This window comes from Nilaparvata lugens, chromosome 9 (genome assembly GCF_014356525.2).
Source record: "Nilaparvata lugens isolate BPH chromosome 9, ASM1435652v1, whole genome shotgun sequence".
Classification (NCBI taxonomy): Eukaryota; Metazoa; Arthropoda; class Insecta; order Hemiptera; family Delphacidae; genus Nilaparvata; species Nilaparvata lugens.
This window is the reverse complement of record NC_052512.1, coordinates 16,860,934-16,881,256: the sequence shown is the minus strand read 5'-3', so window position 1 is coordinate 16,881,256 and position 20,323 is coordinate 16,860,934. Positions and strand designations below refer to the sequence as shown.

Sequence of the window (20,323 nt, the reverse complement as noted above, 5' to 3'; positions counted from 1 at the left end):
GTCCAAGGTCGTTCCGGTTTATAAGAAAGGTTCTAAAGAAGAACCGTCTAGCTTCAGACCTATTCAGATAGTGCCTGTGTTTTCAAAAGTGCTAGAGATTGTCATGTACATACAGGTATACGAATATTTGATAAATATTAGAGTGTTATCAGAACATCAATTTGGTTTTGTGAAGGGAAGATCTACCAATGACGCCTTTGATTCCTGATAAAATTTGTGATTGAATCATTTGAGAGTAAGTGTTTTGCTCAGGCCGCATTCTGTGACCTGAGCAAAGCATTTGACTGCGTGGAACACAATATCCTGCTGAATAAATTGGCATTTTATGGAATCACTGGGAAGAGTCTCAGTCTCTTTAGGTCCTACCTTAGTGAACGCAAACAGGTTGTATGTGTGGGCAATAATAAATCAGATCTTGCCAGAGTGAAGTATGGTGTCCCCCAAGGATCAATTTTGGGACCTCTCTTATTTGTGATTATGATTAATGATCTCCCTCTCTCACTCAATAGTAAGACTGTGTTGTACGCTGATGATACCACTTTTCTTCATTCTCACTCAGATGCACACACACTAAAGAATATGACAGCTAATACGTTAATAGAAGCTTCCAAATGGTTCAGAGCGAATGGCTTCAAATTAAATGAAGACAAAACTCAGTTTCTGACATTTAGCCAGAGAGATCACACACTAAACAACAGCAATAGTATCAAATTCCTTGGATTAATGTTTGACCCCAAGTTGACTTGGGAACCCCACATAAACTTCATTACTGGTAGGCTAGCTAGAGTTATTTATTTACTGAGACAATTGAAAACTTTAGTTCCAGAACAATATCTCAGGAACTCATACTTTGCCTTTTTTCAAAGCATAATTGCCTATGGTATCTTAATATATGGGAATAGCAGCCACATGAACAAAGTATTATTATTGCAAAAAAAAGCAGTCAGAGTTTTGTCAGGTGCCGACTATCTGAGCCACTGTCGACCTCTTTTTAAGAAACTTAAACTATTGACAGTCATAAATTTGTATATCTACAATGTAACTATTTATACAATGAAAAACTTACCTAATTTGAAGACAAGATGCAAAATTCATGCTCATGATACAAGATATAAACATCAAATTGACATACCATATCAACGTCTCTCCACAAGCATGAAGCATTATGACAGCATAGGACTAAGAATCTATAATAAGTTACCTACAGAGATCAAATGTTGTGCTAACATTGTTCATTTCAAGAAATTACTATTTAATTGGCTTGTTGGAAGACCGTTTTATTGTTTGAACGAATTTTTTGATAGTACCTGAATGAATGTATTTTGTGTTCTATATTTTGATTTTGTGTTCTAGATTTTGTTTACTGTGTGACTTTGTCAATTACCAATGTTGGTTTATGACAATAAAATTTAATTATTTATTTATTTATTTATTATTTAATGACGTCACAATGTACTGAGGAAATATTAGTCCACATCGATTAAAGTACTGGTTTGGTATTAAAGAAATTTCAGTCAGATGATAATTTTTTTCTCAGAACTAGTTCGCGGACTGAATTAGACTTGATCAACTACTAATGTTTCTGCATTATGGAATAAAGAAATGCAAGACCCAAACTGTTTTTTTTTTCGTACTAATTTTTTCTACCAAAACGAAGTAGATCTTTGACAAAATAATATTAAAAGTTATCTGTGACCCATCTTTCGTACCTAGTTTAGTATCATTCTATAGTCTGTGTAAAATATATTGAGACTTGGCTCTCAATTCGAAGAAATTACAGGGTTGCCAAATCGTGTAAAAATCGTGCAACTTTCTCAAATTTTCAATTTAACGTCAGAATTGGATGTAGAATATCATCCCCGATATCCCAGTAGTGCTAGAAAAGTTTTAGGGTTGAAGGATTAAAAGGAAATTTAATTTTATTGGTGAAATTGGAAACATTGCGAAAATATGTTTTTATTTTGAATATCATTTCTCTCAGAATCATGTAGCGTCGTAAAGCATAATAATTTTATATCAAAATATCGGGAAGAGTGACTACTTTCTATTGGTGTCTGACCATTTTTATCCGACCGATAGTTATTTTTCAATTAATGATTATGTTCGTCAATGTCAAGACATTTCAAGCAGAAAACATGAAATTTTCGACATGCTAGAAACTTTTTTGTTTCAAAACATAAGTGGGTGGTAAATCAAGAAAGTTACTCAGAAATAATTAAAAATTTTTTCCCAACTATTCAAAAGTAGTCAGAAGAACGTATTTCATTTTGGCCTCTCAGGAGTTTCAAAACTGGTTTGAAACAATTCTGATTCAATCCTAAATTTCTTCTCAATGCCAAAATAGTGAAACATGATGGAATCAATTGCGAATAGTAGGTAGTTGTTTTATGTTAAGGGAACATTAATTAGACATTATCTCAATTTTTTAAATGACTATATTTTGCAGAAATTCAATACAATTCAACTTTGCTCAAATCATTGTATATTATGAGATATTAGCTGATCTTATTCCAGATGTTCTAAGGAGATCTGAATTTTGGAGAAACTTCTAGTCATGGAATGACGATTTCAAAAAAATGGAGAACAGCTGGAATTCATCGCCACTAGTTAACTTCAGAGTAAGTTAATTTTATTAAACTGTAGCCTACCACATTAATGAGATTATAGAGTTGCACACCCCATAATAATATTAAGGCCTAAAGGGTGTTTCAGAAGTAGTGTCGAACATTTTAGGGTATTGTTCTTGGATGATAGGAGACTACAAATGTCATATTTCAAGTAGTGTCCAAAACTCAGCGGCAAAACATAGCTTCCATTTTGTTTTTTTCACTTGGGAGGTTTTATCTCAAGAATGAAATGTTGTATTGATCTGAAATTTGGCATGAATATTAATGTTATGGAGACTCAGCTTTAAAAAATAAAATAAAAAAATTTCAAAATGACGACTATTCTAAAATTTTGATGGCCAATTTCACTAAAACCGTTCACATTACAGAAAATTTACAAGAGACAAAAAAGTTGGCAAATTTCATCAAGATTTACCTTATTTATTCAGATTGGTCAAAGAATAACAGAGAAATTAATTATTCTCGTGAATCATACTTTTACAAGACAAACAAGATAATCTGAAAAACATTGTGAAATCAGTTGTATGTCCATATGGAGCCATATAGAGATTTAAAGCTTCACCTTGAATACAATTGGAATTAAAAATTCAATATTGATGTTGTGATGAATCTTTCAAATAGATCTCATGAGAAGAGAGAAAATTGTGATTACCTTTCCAAATGAAAGAATTTGCTAAAGGAATAGTTAGCGACCGAGCGATAAAGCTTACTTATCAGTAACTGTATATTAGATAAGAGTACCGTTCTGTACCAAATATTTTCTAGAAAATTATTAAATAAAATTATAATTATTCTGCAAATAAAGCACGAATTATTTATGAATTGCTCATTGAATTTGAGGTTACACTTTGTTTACTATCGATCAGATGTTTTTAAAACAGCCTGAACACAGCTGACTGATTCAAAGTATTGTCAAATGTCATGCTGGCTTCACGCAAGATATAATACCATCTCTAAAAATTATAAAACTATCAATAAAGGACCAAGAATTTCAAATAAAAAAATAAAATGTATGTATTATCGTTGAAATTATTTATTATTTAAGAAATTATATTATATGTCAGGTCTTATTGTAACTAACTAGGTCATAGCATGAACAGTATATTATTAATAAAACGGCAGAAATTAATTATAACAGTCTCAAACCTAATAAAAATTGTATAAGAATATTAATTTATTAATGATTAATTCAACTGAACCACATGGTAATTAAATCTCTTTGGCAAGCCTAAGCCAATCATAGTGCATGGAAATAGCACCAAAAAGGTGATCGTTTGAAAGCAACACATGTTAATCTACTATCAGACAACAAACCTGCCTTATCATATACGCTAGCACATGTACATTGTATGAGAGGAACTATGTCTAGAAGATTAAGCAGTTTTAAGAATTATATAAATTGAATTATTATTGTAATTAAAGGAATTATATTCTACTGCTTGCCACTGACGTCATGTCTACGTCACAATCGTTCTACCAATGGCAAATTTTCATGCAAATTATTACATCGAGATTCTGAGAAGAAAGGTCTAGTCAAGAAGCTTAGAGAGAAAAGACGGCACTTCCCTTTTGAAATCCTCACCGTTCAGATCTCTTTATAGTTACCAAGACCTATTCGTAAAAATTTCTTGTTCGATTTTATATGTTCTATTTGTGAGCCGATATTTTAGGCCAATATATTTGTTATTTGTAAATTTATTTTTCATCAATCGATAAATTTAAAAGTTTAAAGTAAATTATCCCTTAATTAATTTGGTGAAGGAAATATTAAATTAAAATTCCACACGTGCTGAAACCGAAGCCTGGATTGCTGCCGATCAAACGATTTTTGATCTAAAGAAGAAAACCACGACCGCCAAGGAATTTCACGTGAGTTATAAGTTATAACGGGGCCCCAATCTATGCTTCGAAAATATTTCAGTGCAGAAAGATATAAAATTTTCTTCGTTAAATTATTGGCCACGCCGACAAGCGCTTTTAGTTATTAAGAGCCTAGAATTTATTCCTATTGAATTTATAAGAATTTGTAGTTGATTAGCTATCCTCCGCTGCCAGAACCACGACCCCCGAGCATTTTAAAAATATTTTATAATTCATTTTTTCACTATTTTTTCAAAACTGTTAAATTTTATCAATTGTAAAATTCTGTCGAATCACGCATGATATCATGCAAGTACAAGAAAATTGCTAATCATTTTTGTTAATGCTAAACCACTTTCAATCTGTAAATTATATTCTGAATCTGCACTGTGAGATCATATATTTTATTATAATATATTCCAGTTTTGTTAATTCGTTTTCTGAGTTCGATTATTTCTTAAGCCTGTCAATTATTGTGTCTGATACGTTCTATATCATCAAGAACCGATCGAATACGATCATTGGAATAATTGAATTAAGCTGGATATTGGAACAGGTCTAAGTGGATGTAGTGAGTGGGGTCAGATCGAGATATTTATTCTTTGTCCTTACCTGCTCATATATCAGCTTTTATCTGTTACCGACCTCGACTTAGGAGCGAACACATCAATTGTACAGCAGATGCAGCCCGAGATCATATAAATTCCTACAATAGAGCTTAAAACCTGACAAGACTCTGTTCTCGAAGTATATTCTGAACGATATTTGGTCCAAATACCGTATTTTAATCCTTCAGAACTTATTAGAGACGCAGTTCCGTAAATTATCTACATCGGGATTTTTGCTCGACCTGTATGATTTTGTATGCTCATTCTTCACAGGTAATAATTTTAAGGTATCCGTATTCAGTGTTTAGCGATCGCTACACTGCTTATAAAAAATTTCATCTTTATACAATCTGTCATTAGAAGAATCAAGGGTGAGCGAGCGTTTAGGCCTCCCGCGATTCCGACAATTGTATTGAATCTTGTAGTGAGTCAATCAGTCTGGTGTTCACTCAGCGTCCACACACGCATTGCAAAATTTATAGCCTGTACACCATTGACTCAGTACAAGATTCACCATACATACGTGAGGCATTTAAATACAGCATTACATCACCCTACGTGTATTGTCCTATCCTTGGAGGTGAGAGTGACTCCCCCAGGAAGAGCTTCACAATGTCTAAATGGTGGAAAGTGGTCATGCATGCAGTACAATAAGAATAAATTTATCTGTTATTCTTCGATCAATCTTGATGAATAAGATATAATTAGAATCTTGATAAAATTTGCCAACGTTTTTGTCTCTTGTAACTTTTCTGTAAAGTGAACGGTTTTAGTGAAATTTGCCATCAAAAATTTAAAATAGCCGCCATTTTGAAAATTTACATCGAAAATTTTTATTTTATTTTTAAAGCTGAGTCTTCATAGCATAAATATTCATGCCAAATTTCAGATCGATACAACATTTCATTCTTGAGATAAAAACTTCTAAGTGAAAAAACCAAAATGGCAGCTATAAGGATAACCGCTGAGTTTTGGACACTACTTGAAATACAACATTTGTAGTCTCCTATAATCCAGGAACAATACCCTAGAATGTTCGACACTACTTCTGAAACATTCTGTATAATTAATATTTTTTTATTCTTTGAATTAATTGAAACTTTATTGTGAACAAGATATCATATATTTTTCTTATGTACTTGAAATAAACGTTTTGAACTCTCGTCCCGGGCTATGGGATGTGCACGTTCAATATTGTTAATCCCAGCTGAAGTAAATCAGCTTGATGGCTTAAATTATTCAGGCTGAGTGGAATCTTCCAACCAACAAAAGCCATACAAATTTGCTCTACTTTTTACATTAAATTATACATTTTAGTCCAACTAAGAACTGTTGAGATTTTGAAGTCTAAATGTCCCACCCGTTTTGATTTTGAGAGTGGGGAGGAATCAACCTCAAATTTCGAAAATATTGAATTTTTCGGATATTGTTGGAATAAGGTCAGAACAAAAATATATTTTTATAGGAGAAAATGGTTTCTCTATTTCTCATTGACTCATTAAAATCTTAATCTATTGAAATATATATTTTCCACTAGGTATTCAAAGGCTACTTGATTTGTTAGTTGATAAAAAAAATCCCATTTGTTTTCAATTTTTTTATATGAAACAAAAGCAACTGGTTTCGACTTTTCCAAGCCATTTTCAAGCTATACCTATAATAAGTTGTTGTGTTCTATATAAAAAAGATTTGAAAACAAAAGGGTACTATAGAATCATTTTTTATCAATTAATAAATATTATATGAATATATATGAAATAATTTATTAAATATATTATAAATATATAATGAAAATGTCCTATCAAATAGAGAAATAATATATTTCAAAATGTTTCCAGCAATTATGAACATTTTCCTCTATAACTCCTAATTCATTTTCTAGTCTTTTTGATTATCACTCATGCCAAAGACATGCATAATAAACTATATTAGTTTATTATTTAGAAATAGTATATTTCGAATGTTATGAAAGCAATTATGGAGATTTTTCTCCAGTAATTAAAAAAAATCCAATTTTTCTGCAGTAATATTATTTCTTTATTAAATTTATAGAACATTTTAATTTGAGCCATTGGGAAGGGAGAAATTTTCATTTCAACCTGAGCTGGCTGCTTACATTATTACTTGTATTTCAATCAAGCAGTTCTTATCGGGCAGGGCAGCCGATGAAGTCGGATCGGAGTTTATCGCTGTCGAAAAACAACTTCTAAGCGTTTCTCAGCATATCGGCCGGTTAGCAGTGAAACATCATAGTGAATTTAATTCGTAGCAGTAATTTTAGTGGAATTTAGTAATCAGTAGAACTTCTACTTAGTAGAAATTAGTAATCAGCAACATGGTGAAGTGTAACAAATGTACAAAGGACATTGCACCGACAAAAGACGGGAGTAGCACGTCTGTGAGCTGCCAGGCACAATTTCATAATTCATGTGTCAGTGAATGTGTTACACGTGGTTCACAAAAATCTTGGAAATGTGTAAAGTGTTGCAGTGAGCAGACAGACACCATAGTTAAACCAACGATCGACTACGAGCGGGTTAATGAAATAATTGTGAAAGCGATTGCTGCCTTGAAAGAGGATATGAAGAACCAGTGGGACGTTAACAACAAGAAATTGGATAGCATACAGGAAGAGATGAGTAATATGAACAAAGACATTACTTGCCTTAAAACAAAAATGGACGAAATAGTTGAAAAAGCGACCAGTACAGAAACAAGGGTGCAGCAGCTAGCTGATGAAAATTGTAAATTGCATCAAGAATTAGCCGTTGCGAAGAGAGAAATTCACGATCTTCAAATACAAACTAGGAAAAACAACATAGTAATTTCTGGCATCCCAATTCAATCAAAAGGGACCAATGTATTTCCCATTATCATTAAGATAGCTGAACTCCTGAATCTTACATACTACCAAACAGACATCAACGCTGCCCATTGGCTCCCAGTCCGGGGGGGCGAGCCGAGATCTCAGTCGCTGACCACGCCGCTGATTCTATGTTCCGGCTGCGGCCAGTTACACGGCAAGAGCTTATCGAGGTGGTAGGGAGCATTAAGGGCAACTCTGCGCCGGGCTGGGATAATATACCATCAAAATTTATTAAAAACAATATTGCCACTTTGATTACTCCCTTGCTTCATATAGTTAACCTCAGCTTCAACACAAATAAATTTCCAAAACCATGTAAAATAGCCAAAGTGGTACCAATCTATAAATCAGGTCAAAAAAACTTAACATCTAATTACAGACCGATTTCTCTACTTTGCACCTTATCTAAGATCATTGAAAAATGTGTTAAATTACAGCTTGCTGATTACTTGGAGCGTGAGAAAATAATATCAGATCTCCAGTTCGGTTTTAGAAAGGACAGGAGCACGTCTCATGCATTTTTTGAGTTTTCTAAAAACATAGCTAAGGAGATTGGAGATTGGAGACGTGTCCTGGTTACTTTCCTGGACCTAGCTAAAGCATTCGACTCCATAGATCGACATAAGTTAATTTCAAAATTACATTACATAGGTGTTAAATCGTTGGAGTGGTTCATAAGCTACCTGGAGAACCGCATCCAATACGTTAGTATAAATGGCATTAACAGTGAAAAGGCTGGAATCGACTATGGAGTGGTTCAGGGAAGTACACTGGGGCCGCTTTTGTTCCTGATATACATCAATAATTTAGAGAAGGTTCCCACGGGTGGCAGGTTGTTCCTTTTCGCTGATGACGCGGCGGTGGTGTCGTCCGGCTGCACGTGGGACGAAGCTTACAAACAGGCGGGGGCAGACTTGGTCAAAATCAAACGCTGGTTGGAGCAGAATACCTTAACATTAAATGTAGAAAAAACCAAGCATCTGCCAATATTTTTCAGAAGTGACAGTGACCCTGCTTCGAGACGGCTGGCCCTCCACTCCTGTGGTGACCTGCAGTCGATGGACTGTGGTTGCAATGTCATAGAGCGTGTGGAACATTACAAATATTTAGGTGTAATAATTGATCATAAATTATTCTGGGTTCCACACATTCAGGGAGTTAAAGACAGGCTTAGAAAACTCATTTACGCCTTTTTGCAGCTTGGAGGGGTGCTGACTGTGGGTCAGTGTAGGACGGTTTACTTTGCCTACGTGCAGTCGTTGCTCCAGTATGGTGTCCTGGCGTGGGGGGGAGTCTCGGCCGCCGCGCTGCATCCACTAGCTGTCACACAGAGATCACTCATCAAAATAATTCTAAATAAAAATATCCGATTTCCTACTGAACAACTCTACACCGAATTTCCTGTTCTTGACATAAGACAAATCTACATTAAAACTCTTCTTATTTTTATCAAATCGTACAGAACAGAAATTTTTACACAGCTAAACCATAACTACCCCACTAGACATATGCTGAATTTTGGGTTCAATACACCTAGAGCTACCTTTACATCGGTCAATAACAACCCCTCTCGTATTGCTCACCTACTTCATCACAATCTTCCAATCACAATAAAAGAGGCTGGGGGATGCAGTGTTGCTAACTACAAAAAGAAGATAGTCACATGGTTGCTTGGTATTGGTCGGGAGGCATCAGAAGCCCTCTTAAACTCGCCCTACATGTAGATTCTGATTCAAACTCTGTTAACTCTGGTACTGTGATGCAGCACTCTGAACATTATAATAAGTAATTTAAAAACTTTAGGAGATAGGTACTCCAACATAATACTAAGTCTTTAATAAAAGAAACCCATGCTCTGTTTATTAAAAAAAAATTATTAATAATTTATATTTATTTTTCTCTATATAACATATTTCCAATATTGTAATAGTTAAGTGAGAATAATATTAAGGTAGGATTCTGCAGAATTTTTTATTTTACAGTTATTATTGATAGGAATTCTTCCCCCACACACGGACCTATGTCCGTGTGGGGGAATATTTATTTCCTGAAAATATTTGTTATTGAATTGAGATGTAAATGTTTTATTGATGTATTTCTTTGATGGAAATAAATAAATTGAATTGAATTGAAATATAAGTGTGTGTTTGAATAACCCTCATTATTACTTTTTCTAGGCAATTGTAGATCCAGAGCTATATGATCCAGATACCAGTGTAACAAGCATTGGAGCCTCAGAGTTTGAAATGGAAAGGATGATAAGGAGTGAACCAGCATCATGTATCAGCACTCCAATCAGTATTATGTTATGTTATGTTTCAAAACTACAGAAAAATGAATATTTTCATAGTGACTTGGTAGTCTTAAGAAGTTTTATACATTAATATTAATTTCTTAATCTTGAATATATTTTTTTTCCTTTTCGATGAAATTTGTATTTTATGATTAACCATTATGTTCTACCTTCAGAAAAATGAATATTTTCTTAGTGACTTGGTAATCTTTGGAACTTTTGTAGTATTATACTTGAGTATAAATAACGAATTGTAAATTGTCTGAATAATAAGGTGAAGTGTTTTTGTTTTCTTTTCAAATATACACCGTCTTTGCTACTAACGTCTTTTATATTCCCCTTCATAATGAATTTCACCTAGTTTTAAGGCGTGTTTTCGTATTGAAAGGTTCTACCAATCAATCATGTAACATTGTTGTTTTTTTGAGCACCCAATTCCAGAAGTCTTTGGATCCGCTGTGGCAAAAAACCTTCCAGCAGGAAATCACAGAATAATAAAGTTTTTCTTTCTGTTTTTCATACAGAGAGTATAAAAAGTCTGAAGGATGCATGTTACGGTAACATCTCATTTCAATTCTTTTGATATTTTGAATCTTCTACCTAATCATCCAGTTCCAGACTTTTCACACCCTCTGTACCGGTATCCAATCTGGTTAATATTTTCCTCTTGCAGCTATATCAAAGTTTTTATTATGATGGGTTCGCTGTAGAGTGAATATTTCTTTTAGGAAAACTCTTACCTACTTCTGTGCTTACAGTAGAAGAATATTCATATTGGAACCTGATAGCCAGTGTGAATTACATCTTTTATACATGCAGATACAGGGGTTATATATTCATTCTGGAGTTAGTCCTGCTTCATGGAAACTTTGGTATAGGCACAAAAGAGAAAAATATTGGTCCAGATTGAATTGATGTAACATTAGTAAGGGATGGAGGAAGAATTGGTAAGGTACAAAAAAAAAATCAGTACAGGAACCATAGAGAAATCAGTAAGCAAGCAAAAAAACATTGGTACAAGAAGCTGAAAAAATACAGTAAATAACTCAGCCAGCATCAGTTTTGGATATACAGTTTGGGTCTTGCATTTCTTAATTTCATAATGCAGAAACATTAGTAGTTGATCAAGTCTAATTCAGTCCGCGAACTAGTTCTGAGAAAAAATTATCATCTGACTGAAATTTCTTTAATACCAAACCAGTACTTTAATCGATGTGGACTAATATTTCCTCAGTACATTGTGACGTCATTGATGACGTCATCAGCTTTCCACCATTTCGTTATACCAATATTATTTCAGTAAGCGAAATTCCCAATGTTTCATTAGTATAGGTAGTGGCATGGGATTTTCGCGGCCAACCGATATTTCTCAGGTAATATTTCTGTGAAATTTAGTCTTAGAAAAGAGTGGACTGTATAAATAGGAGAGAATAAATCAAATTCTGAAAAAAAGAAACAATATGTCTTGACTGATTTGACACCTGACTGAAATTCCACATGAGTGCAAGAACTGTTGTGCATTCAAAAACCTGTATACTGGAATGAATGCAAAACAGTTTTAGGCAACTCAGTATTAAAACTAATCAACAAAATGTAGGCTAAGGTGGAATGCCAAATGAAAAAGTAGGTTAGTAAAATACAAACTTTAATCAGCATTAAAGAATATACCAAAGGTAAAACCAGTAAAATAACAGACAACAAAAATATGAATCACAAACTAACAAATCACATGAACAAGAATAAAATGTAGTTGATCCTAGTTGACATAAGAAAAATATGATGCCAACAAAAAAAATTTAAATAGAAATATTTTGTAAATATGAGTACATGAAATAACCCTTCAGGATGACTGGCCAACAATATAAAATTGAAATAGAATTTTACATTGTTATGCACAAATTTAAAGTTAAGTTTAGAAAAAGATTGAAGTACATGAAAAAACTTGAAAACAGCATCAATGATTCTAGTAAAAACAGTAATCTGAATGCAAGAACTGATTGCAATGTAAACATTTGAAATAGTAAATTATAACTAAAGATAATCAGGTAATGATGTTACCATTATGCAAACATTTCAAACAAATTAATTATTGAAGAGTGACAGTAAAAAGTTATAAATATAACAGCAATGCACATAGAAAATAATCTATCTGGTTATCAAAATGGAATAATGAAATAGTTACTAAACAAACGTTTATAGAATACCAGAGTCTATAATAAGTAGTCTTTAATTTAAACCTACAATTGTCATTTTTAATAACAAATGACACCTAGGAAAATTAAAATGTTATGTTGAATTGCAAGGCTTCAACATTTGAATTGATTCGATACCAACAAAAGAAAACAGGTGAGTTGAAATAATCATAAGGTTATATGAATAACAGTAGCCCATACTGTGATACCTCCCTCGGGTTCGCTACCTTTCAGCCTGCCGCTCTGCTCTGCTCCCCACGTCACGCATCAACCAAATGAGTGGTTGACCCACCCGCCACCAGGGTGCGCCTCAGTCGCCGCCACCTGTTCCTGCGTTTCTATTGGCCGAGCACCGCTGGCCAATAGCAGCGCAGGTGAACTTGGGGACTGTGAATGAAAGGGGGCTACTCAGCTACCCTCGATAGCACTTGCTCACTAGCAGCCTTCCACTGAAGAGCCAGAAGAGACTACCAGCCAAGACCACTACCAAGACCAGGAGCAGAGCAGCGAGCAGGCCAATGAGGGAACCACGGTGAGACTAACCGCAACCTGAGGTGTCTTCCTTGTCTACTACCCAGCCGATGCCTAGGAGGAACCGAGCCGGCTGCCGAACCCAGAAGAGGAGGGCCCTACGTCGGCTTCGCCAGGTGGAGGAGAGGCTGAGGCTGTACACCGCCACGCCAGCTGCGCCCCAAGACTTAGCGCCCCAGCCTAACAACTGGCGCGTGGTTCTGGATGCACGGGTTGGGTGCCGAACCGACATCGGAGTGTGTGCAGCGGAAGCCTACGACCCTGCCTGCCCGGGGTCTGACCGAAGGCCCCTTCCAAACGAGGAAGTGGTCGAGGAGGTCCTCCCGGCGGTGATTTGGCACGACCTCTGGCTAGTAGATCACCCGGTCAGCCCTCTCCGTAGCCCGGGTAAACCAGAGTAGAGACTGCAAACCATTGACTTGAGCCCCTGCCGGCCTGCTCTCGCACCAGACAGACCTGCCCAGGACCCTCGCACGGCGTGGTATCATGCCAGTTGACGACTACTAAACATCTAGCCCGCCTTGGTCCCTTTTAGGGCCACCAGCAACAATCTTGGTCCCTTTTCAGGGCCACCAGCAACAAACTTGGCCCATTTCAGGGCCACCAGAAGCCATTTTTTTTCAGACAGTGGTAACAAACCCCTCGCTCGACCCGACTGACTAGCTCAATTGATGAACGTGCCACACCTTCCCCCATATCAATTACTGGCGCCTGCCAACGTGGGGCCACTCACTGTATGGAGATACAGTAACCCGTTACCACTGTCAAAACTTTTTTTCCAAACAAAATGTCAACCTAAATTTTCAACTAAATGTATGTCTTAAATTTTTCATCTAAATGTATGTCTTGAATTTTTCACACAAAAAAATTCAAACTTATTTTCTTTCAACAAAATGTGTCTCTGAATCTTTCAATTCAGAATACCTGTCTGGGAACAGGCAATTTCCCAGTGGCGCCCATAACACCTGAACATGGTAGCGACTAGAACCGAAGCCGGAGACAGTGGAGATACGACCACCGAAGATTGGATGCAGTCAACCAGCCAGCACACCGAGTCTACATTCGCCGGCTGGCCTGCACAGACCACCGGTCAAACCGACAGCAGAACGAAGCAGCCACCCGCTTCCACCAGCAAAACCGGGGCAATGCAGTCACCCACCTTCACCAGCAAGCCTGCTCGACCAACCACCCTGCAACCCAGCGCGCTGACCATCAACCTGCCTGCTCCACCGTCAACCACTACTGCAACCAGCAACATGGCCAACTTATCAGCTCCAGCCGTCAGCTACACCGGCAACCTCAGCCAGCTGACCAGCATAGCAACCCTGCTACCGTTCTTCCGCGGCAAGCTCCATGAAGACCCCATCACCTTCATGCGACAGTGCACCGAGCTGCTACAGGGTCACCATATCCCCAGCTATACCTGGGTCATGCTTCTAAAAGCGCAACTACAAGACGACGCCGCCGCCTGGTGGAGAGACTACGGAGAATTTGTCACCACCTGGGAACAGTACCGTGACCGACTTCAGGCCCGTTTCTCGGGAGCCCATAGAATCGCAGCCGCTCACACGGAATTTTATGGCACCACCCACAAACCGAACCAGCCAGTGAGGCGATTCATCCGTCAGAAGCTCCAACTACAGCAGCACTTAGGAACCAACCTGGCTGAAGACGAGGTGATCGCCCTGCTCATCGGTCAGCTGAGTTCCGAGCTTCGCACCCTAGTTTGAGCTGCTCGTCCCACGACTATGAAGAGCTGATCATGATCGCCAACGACTTGGAAACTGACTTCAACAGTCAACCAAAATATAAGCTGCCTCAACCTACGGCACCCGCAGGGCCACCCCATCGAGAGCCGCCGCCGAGGTTCAACTACAACCAGCTTCCTCAGTGTCATTACTGCCCGGCCAAGCATTAACATCGCGACTGCCCAGAACTCGCGAAGAAACGGCAGGGAAACGGCGATACTGGAGAGACTCGGACTCCACCTCTCCAGCACGGAAAGTAGGAGTCCACTACATTAACGATGAGGTGCAAGACCCACAGCGCCAGCCTCGCAGGTCACCACCCCAACTACAAGCGATAACCGTCACCGAACCGGCCAGCCAGTCATTCCTTGGTCACACCACTGTGGATCCTGCCAGCGTCACCAAGCCTCCTTCCAACGTCACCGAAGACTCCTCGCTCTTCTCAGCTGACGGAGACTCTCCACGGTACCTAGCAGCCGCACCTCCACGGGCTATCAAGAATGACCCAGTACCAGTCGTCACCCAGGTCACCGTCTCACAACAGCAACCGCGTCCGGCTCACCCTTGCACATCAACCACCCAGCCGTCACTCATGACCGTCTCACTCACAACAGATCGATCGCCTACCCATCACGCCACCATAGACCCTGCTAGCGTCGCTAAGTCTCCTTCCAATGTCACCGAAGACCCCTTGCTCTTCCCGGCTGACAAAGACTCTCCACAGCACCCAGCAGCCACGCCTCTACTGACCCGCGAGAGGACAGCATCACCAGCAGATGATGAGCGCGTCACCGACCACCAGCTTGGGGAGGAACATGCAACTGTGACCCACACGCACCCGCCACCTACCAGGATCGCTGTCATGGACGGAGTCACCAACACTGCCCTCGCCACAGTCGACGACCAGGTCACCAACGCTGACCCAGCCGCATTCAGTTACCAGGTCACCAACACTGCCCCAGCCACAGTCACCAACAAGGTCACCAACACTGCCGCCCCAGTAGTCAACAACCACATCACCAGCCCTCCGCCCAGTCAAGCACCGAACCTAGCTGTGATCCAGATAGACGGACAGACTCTACCCCGGATCCCTGTCATCCTCGCAGGTAAACAACTACACGCTCCACTCGATTCAGCCGCAATGCACAACTTCGTGAGAGCTGCCCACCTCGACCACGGTACACGGATCCAACCGCTGAAGCTACCGGTACTGCTGGCCAACCGTCCCACTAGCTGCAAAACGGCCATACAAGGAAATCTGGAACTCCAGATCCAACAGCACATTCAAAATATTCCCTTCCTAGTTCTACCTGACCTACGCAAAGACATCATCTTGGGACGACCATGGTTTCGGGAGAATAAGGCAGTGCTTGACTTTGAGCAAGACAGGCTAATCTACGGCAAGACGCAGCGAGATACGATCTTCTGGATAGCGCAACCACCAGTCTCAGTAGAGATGGACACTCACCTGGTTGACAAGTTACTAGAAGACACGCCCAGCGACCAGCACCGACGGTTAACAGTATTACTGCAACAACAGGCAAAATTGTTCATGGAGCAGATGCCACCCTCCATCACCACAGCAACCACCATGACAATTCAACTCAACAGCTCAGAAATATGCAGCCAGCGGCCTTACCAATACTCACAGGAGAAACTGCAAATTATCGAGTCCGAAGTTGCCGCCCTCAAGGAACGCAACCTGGTAGAAGCCAGTGATTCGCCTTACAACTCTTCAATCGTAGATGCCACCCTCCATCACCACAGCCGCCACCATGACAATTCAACTCAACAGCTCAGAAATACGCAGCCAGCGGCCTTACCGATACTCACAGGAGAAACTGCAAATTATCGAGTCCGAAGTTGCCGCCCTCAAGGAACGCAACCTGGTAGAAGCCAGTGATTCGCCTTACAACTCTCCAATCGTCGTTGTCCCCAAGAAGGACGGCACATCACAGTTCTGCATCGATTACCAATGGCTGAATTCCATCACCGTTCCAGCCACGGCACCGCAGATGACCCCACAGGACGTCATTCGAAGCCTGGGAACTTCAAAAATATTCAGCTCACTCGACCTACGGATGGGATACTGGCAGGTACCACTCGCACCCCAGTCTCGACCTTACACGGCCTTCACCACTCCCTAAGGCGAAAAGCTACAATTTAAAGTCATGCCTTTTGGCCTACAAAATGCACCCAGCTGCTTCCAAACCATGATGAACAAGTTACTGAGTGGATACGTCGACAAGTTCTGCTATGCTTATCGCTTATCTCGACAACATCATTGTGTACTCGGATACCTGGGAAGAACACTTACTCCACTTAGCCAAAGTGTTTGAATGGTTAAATCTATACAATCTCTCAGTCTCAGCAGCAAAATGCCAGATCGGCCGCAAGCAACTTGAATACCTCGGTCACATAATCACCTCCGAGGGCAACCAAGCAAAACCACAGGCTATCCTAGCTGTGACTTCTGCCCAACCACCCACCACCAGAAAGAAACTGCGAGAATTTCTCGGAGTAGTCGGCAGGCTACGAGAATTTTTACCCAACGCCGCTGACGTTTGTGCGCCTCTGTCTGAGCTACTTAGCACGAAGACGCGATGGAAATGGTCACCAACAAAAGAGACAGCTTTCCGCCGCCTACAAGCATTGACCGCCAACATCCAACCACTCTGTCGACCAGATTTTTCCAAGACCTTCATCCTACAGACAGACGCCAGCAAGGTCGGTATAGGGGCTGTCCTATACCAAGAAATCAACAATGACCGTAAGGTGATCGCATACGCCAGTGCCAAGCTGAACCACATGGAACAACAGTATCACAGTAACAAACAAGAGTGCCTTGCGGTTGTCTGGGCAATAAAGCGATATCGCCCTTACCTGGAAGGCAGGCCATTCATACTCCGTACCGACAATAAGGTGATTACCTGGCTACAAACTGCAAAGGACAGCCGCGCCAAACTCACTCGATGGGCCCTGCTCCTACAAGAATTTGACTTCACCCTAGAACACTGCCCGGGTAAAGAGAATCAGTTCGCCAACGCACTGTCACGGCAACCCAACAACAAAAAAGTTGAGAAGACCAGTCAACAACTAGAACGAACCATGCCTCCCGACATCCTGCCAGTCACCAGTGAACCCGCTATGCTAGCAAGCATTGCAACCGAAACTGAACTGTTAGAAGAGATTCGGAAAGCACAGGCCACAGACAACCAGATCAACGCGCAGGTGCAACGATGGATGGAGATCGAACCCCGACCGTTGGAGGATCAACCGGGAACTGATCAAGTATTCCTCACCAGTTACCGCCCACACAACCGACTCTGGGAGAAGAAGACACGCGACGGTTGGCGAATAGTCATACCGCTCAACTTTTGCACCCGGCTACTGTTCCGCTATCACGACGATGATCTAATGGGACATCCAGGCTATGCTGAAACCTACCAAAACATCGCTACATACTACACTTGGCCCCGTATGAAGGCACAGATAACCGCATACGTACAAAATTGCCTGCTGTGTAGCTGCTCAAAAGCGTACAACCGGAATCACAAACCTACGCAATGACCGCGATGGTCTACTAGACCATGGGAAACCGTATGTCTGGATCTGATGTGCCCCTACCCACTCTCCAAGCGAAGAAATTGATTCATATTGGTCATCACTGATTCTTTCTCCAGGTGGATAGAAGCCTACCCGCTGCCTCACGGCGACGCCAACACGATTGGCCACACGATGGATATGCACCTGTTTCCCAGATGGGGATACCCAAAAATCCTACTCTCTGACAATAGCACTCAGTTTACGGGGAAACTATGGAACGAACTCTGCCTCAAATGGGGAGTCTTACACTACACCACGCCAATTTATCACCCCCGAGCCAACCCTACCGAGAGAAGGAACCAGGAACTCAAGAAGGGACTACGGATCCGCCTACAAGAACAACACCAAGAATGGGAGAACCAACCACCATCTGTGCTATTCACCCTGCGAAATCGACAGAACACGGCAACAAGATACAGCCCCAGTCAAATCCTGTTTGGCCAAACCCTTCCACGGCCAGGGGAATGGAGCCACTGGCCCAAAAATCAACTCGAACCGCACAAAGACCATATTAACCAGCGTCTACACACGCTAACTGCAATCAAACGCGAAGCCGTGTTGAACCAAGAAAATTATCTCAATTGGAAGCGAGACCCGATAGCCGAGACACAGCCTCGTTACCAGATCGGCGATCAGGTGCTCACACGGAATCATCAACTCTCAAACAAGGCTCAGAAATTCCACACGTGCCTAGCACCCAGATGGAAGGGACCATATACGGTCACCCACAACCGAAGAGCTGTCTACTGGATCACCTGTGACAACGAGACCATCAAGGTGTACGAGACTCAACTACGCTCAGCTCCAACCACCGACCAGCAACATCTCTTGGAATAACAACCCACCTGTTGGGGGAGACCCTTCTGGTCTTTTTTCTGTAATTATTGACCACAACCCACCTGTTGGGGGAGACCCTTCTGGTCTCACTTCTGTAAAATTATCACCCAATGGCGCTTTTGTATATTTTGTAAACATTGTATCTTGTTTTTGGCAATCAATAAATTCTCCCCGTGGCTCCCTCGCATTCGCTACCTTTCAGCCTGCTGCTCTGCTCTGCTCCTCACGCCATGCATCAACCAAATGAGTGGTTGACACATCCGCCACCAGGGTGCGCCTCAGTCGCCGCCACCCGTTCCTGCGTTTCTATTTACCGAGCACTGCTGGCCAATAGCAGTGCAGGTGAACTCGGGGACTGTGAATAAAAGGGGGCTACTCAGCTACCCTCGATAGCACTTGCTCACAAGCAGCCTTCCACTGAAGAGCCAGAAGAGACTACCAGCCGAGACCACTACCGAGACCAGGAGTAGAGCAGCGAGCAGGCCAATGAGGGGACCACGGCAAGACTAACCGCAACCTGAGGTGTCTTCCTTGTCTACTACCCAGACGATGCCTAGGAGGAACCGAGCCGGCCGCCGAACCCAGAAGAGGAGGGCCCTACGTCGGCTTCGCCAGGTGGAGGAGAGGCTGAGGCTGTACACCGCCGCGCCAGCTGCGCCCCAAGACTTAGCGCTCCAGCCTAACAACTGGCGCGTGGTTCTGGATGCGCGGGTTGGGTGCCGAACTGACATCGGAGTGTGTGCAGCGGAAGCCTACGACCCTGCCTTCCCGGGGTCTGACCGAAGGCCCCTTCTAAACGAGGAAGTGGTCGAGGAGGTCCTCCCGGCGGTGATTCGGCACGACCTCTGGCTAGTAGATCACACGGTCAGCCCTCTCCATAGCCTGGGTAAACCAGAGTGGACACTGCGAACCATTGACTTGAGCCCCTGTCGGCCTGCTCTCGCACCAGATGGACCTGCCCGGGACCCTCGCGCAGCGTGGTATCGCGCCAGTCGACAACTACTAAACATCTAGCCTGCCTTGGTCCCTTTTAGGGCCACCAGAAACAATCTTGGTCCCTTTTCAGGGCCACCAGCAACAAACTTGGCCTTTTTCAGGGCCACCAAAAGCCATTTTTTTTTCAGACAGTGGTAACAAACCCCTCGCTCGACCCGA

General features: G+C 41.1%; 1 protein-coding gene across 1 annotated transcript; it reads left to right on the top strand.

The window, feature by feature from the left end:
* The first annotated feature begins 18,463 nt into the window (after positions 1-18,463).
* Positions 18,464-19,168, top strand: LOC120352927. The gene has a single exon (XM_039435269.1). The coding sequence runs from the start codon at positions 18,464-18,466 to the stop codon at positions 19,166-19,168; it is 705 nt and encodes a 234-aa protein (XP_039291203.1).
* The last annotated feature ends 1,155 nt before the right edge of the window (positions 19,169-20,323 follow it).

What these genes read in the sequence shown, in the direction of transcription:
- LOC120352927 (XM_039435269.1), top strand. Translation starts at nt 18,464, where the DNA reads ATGGATATGCACCTGTTTCCCAGATGGGGATACCCAAAAATCCTACTC.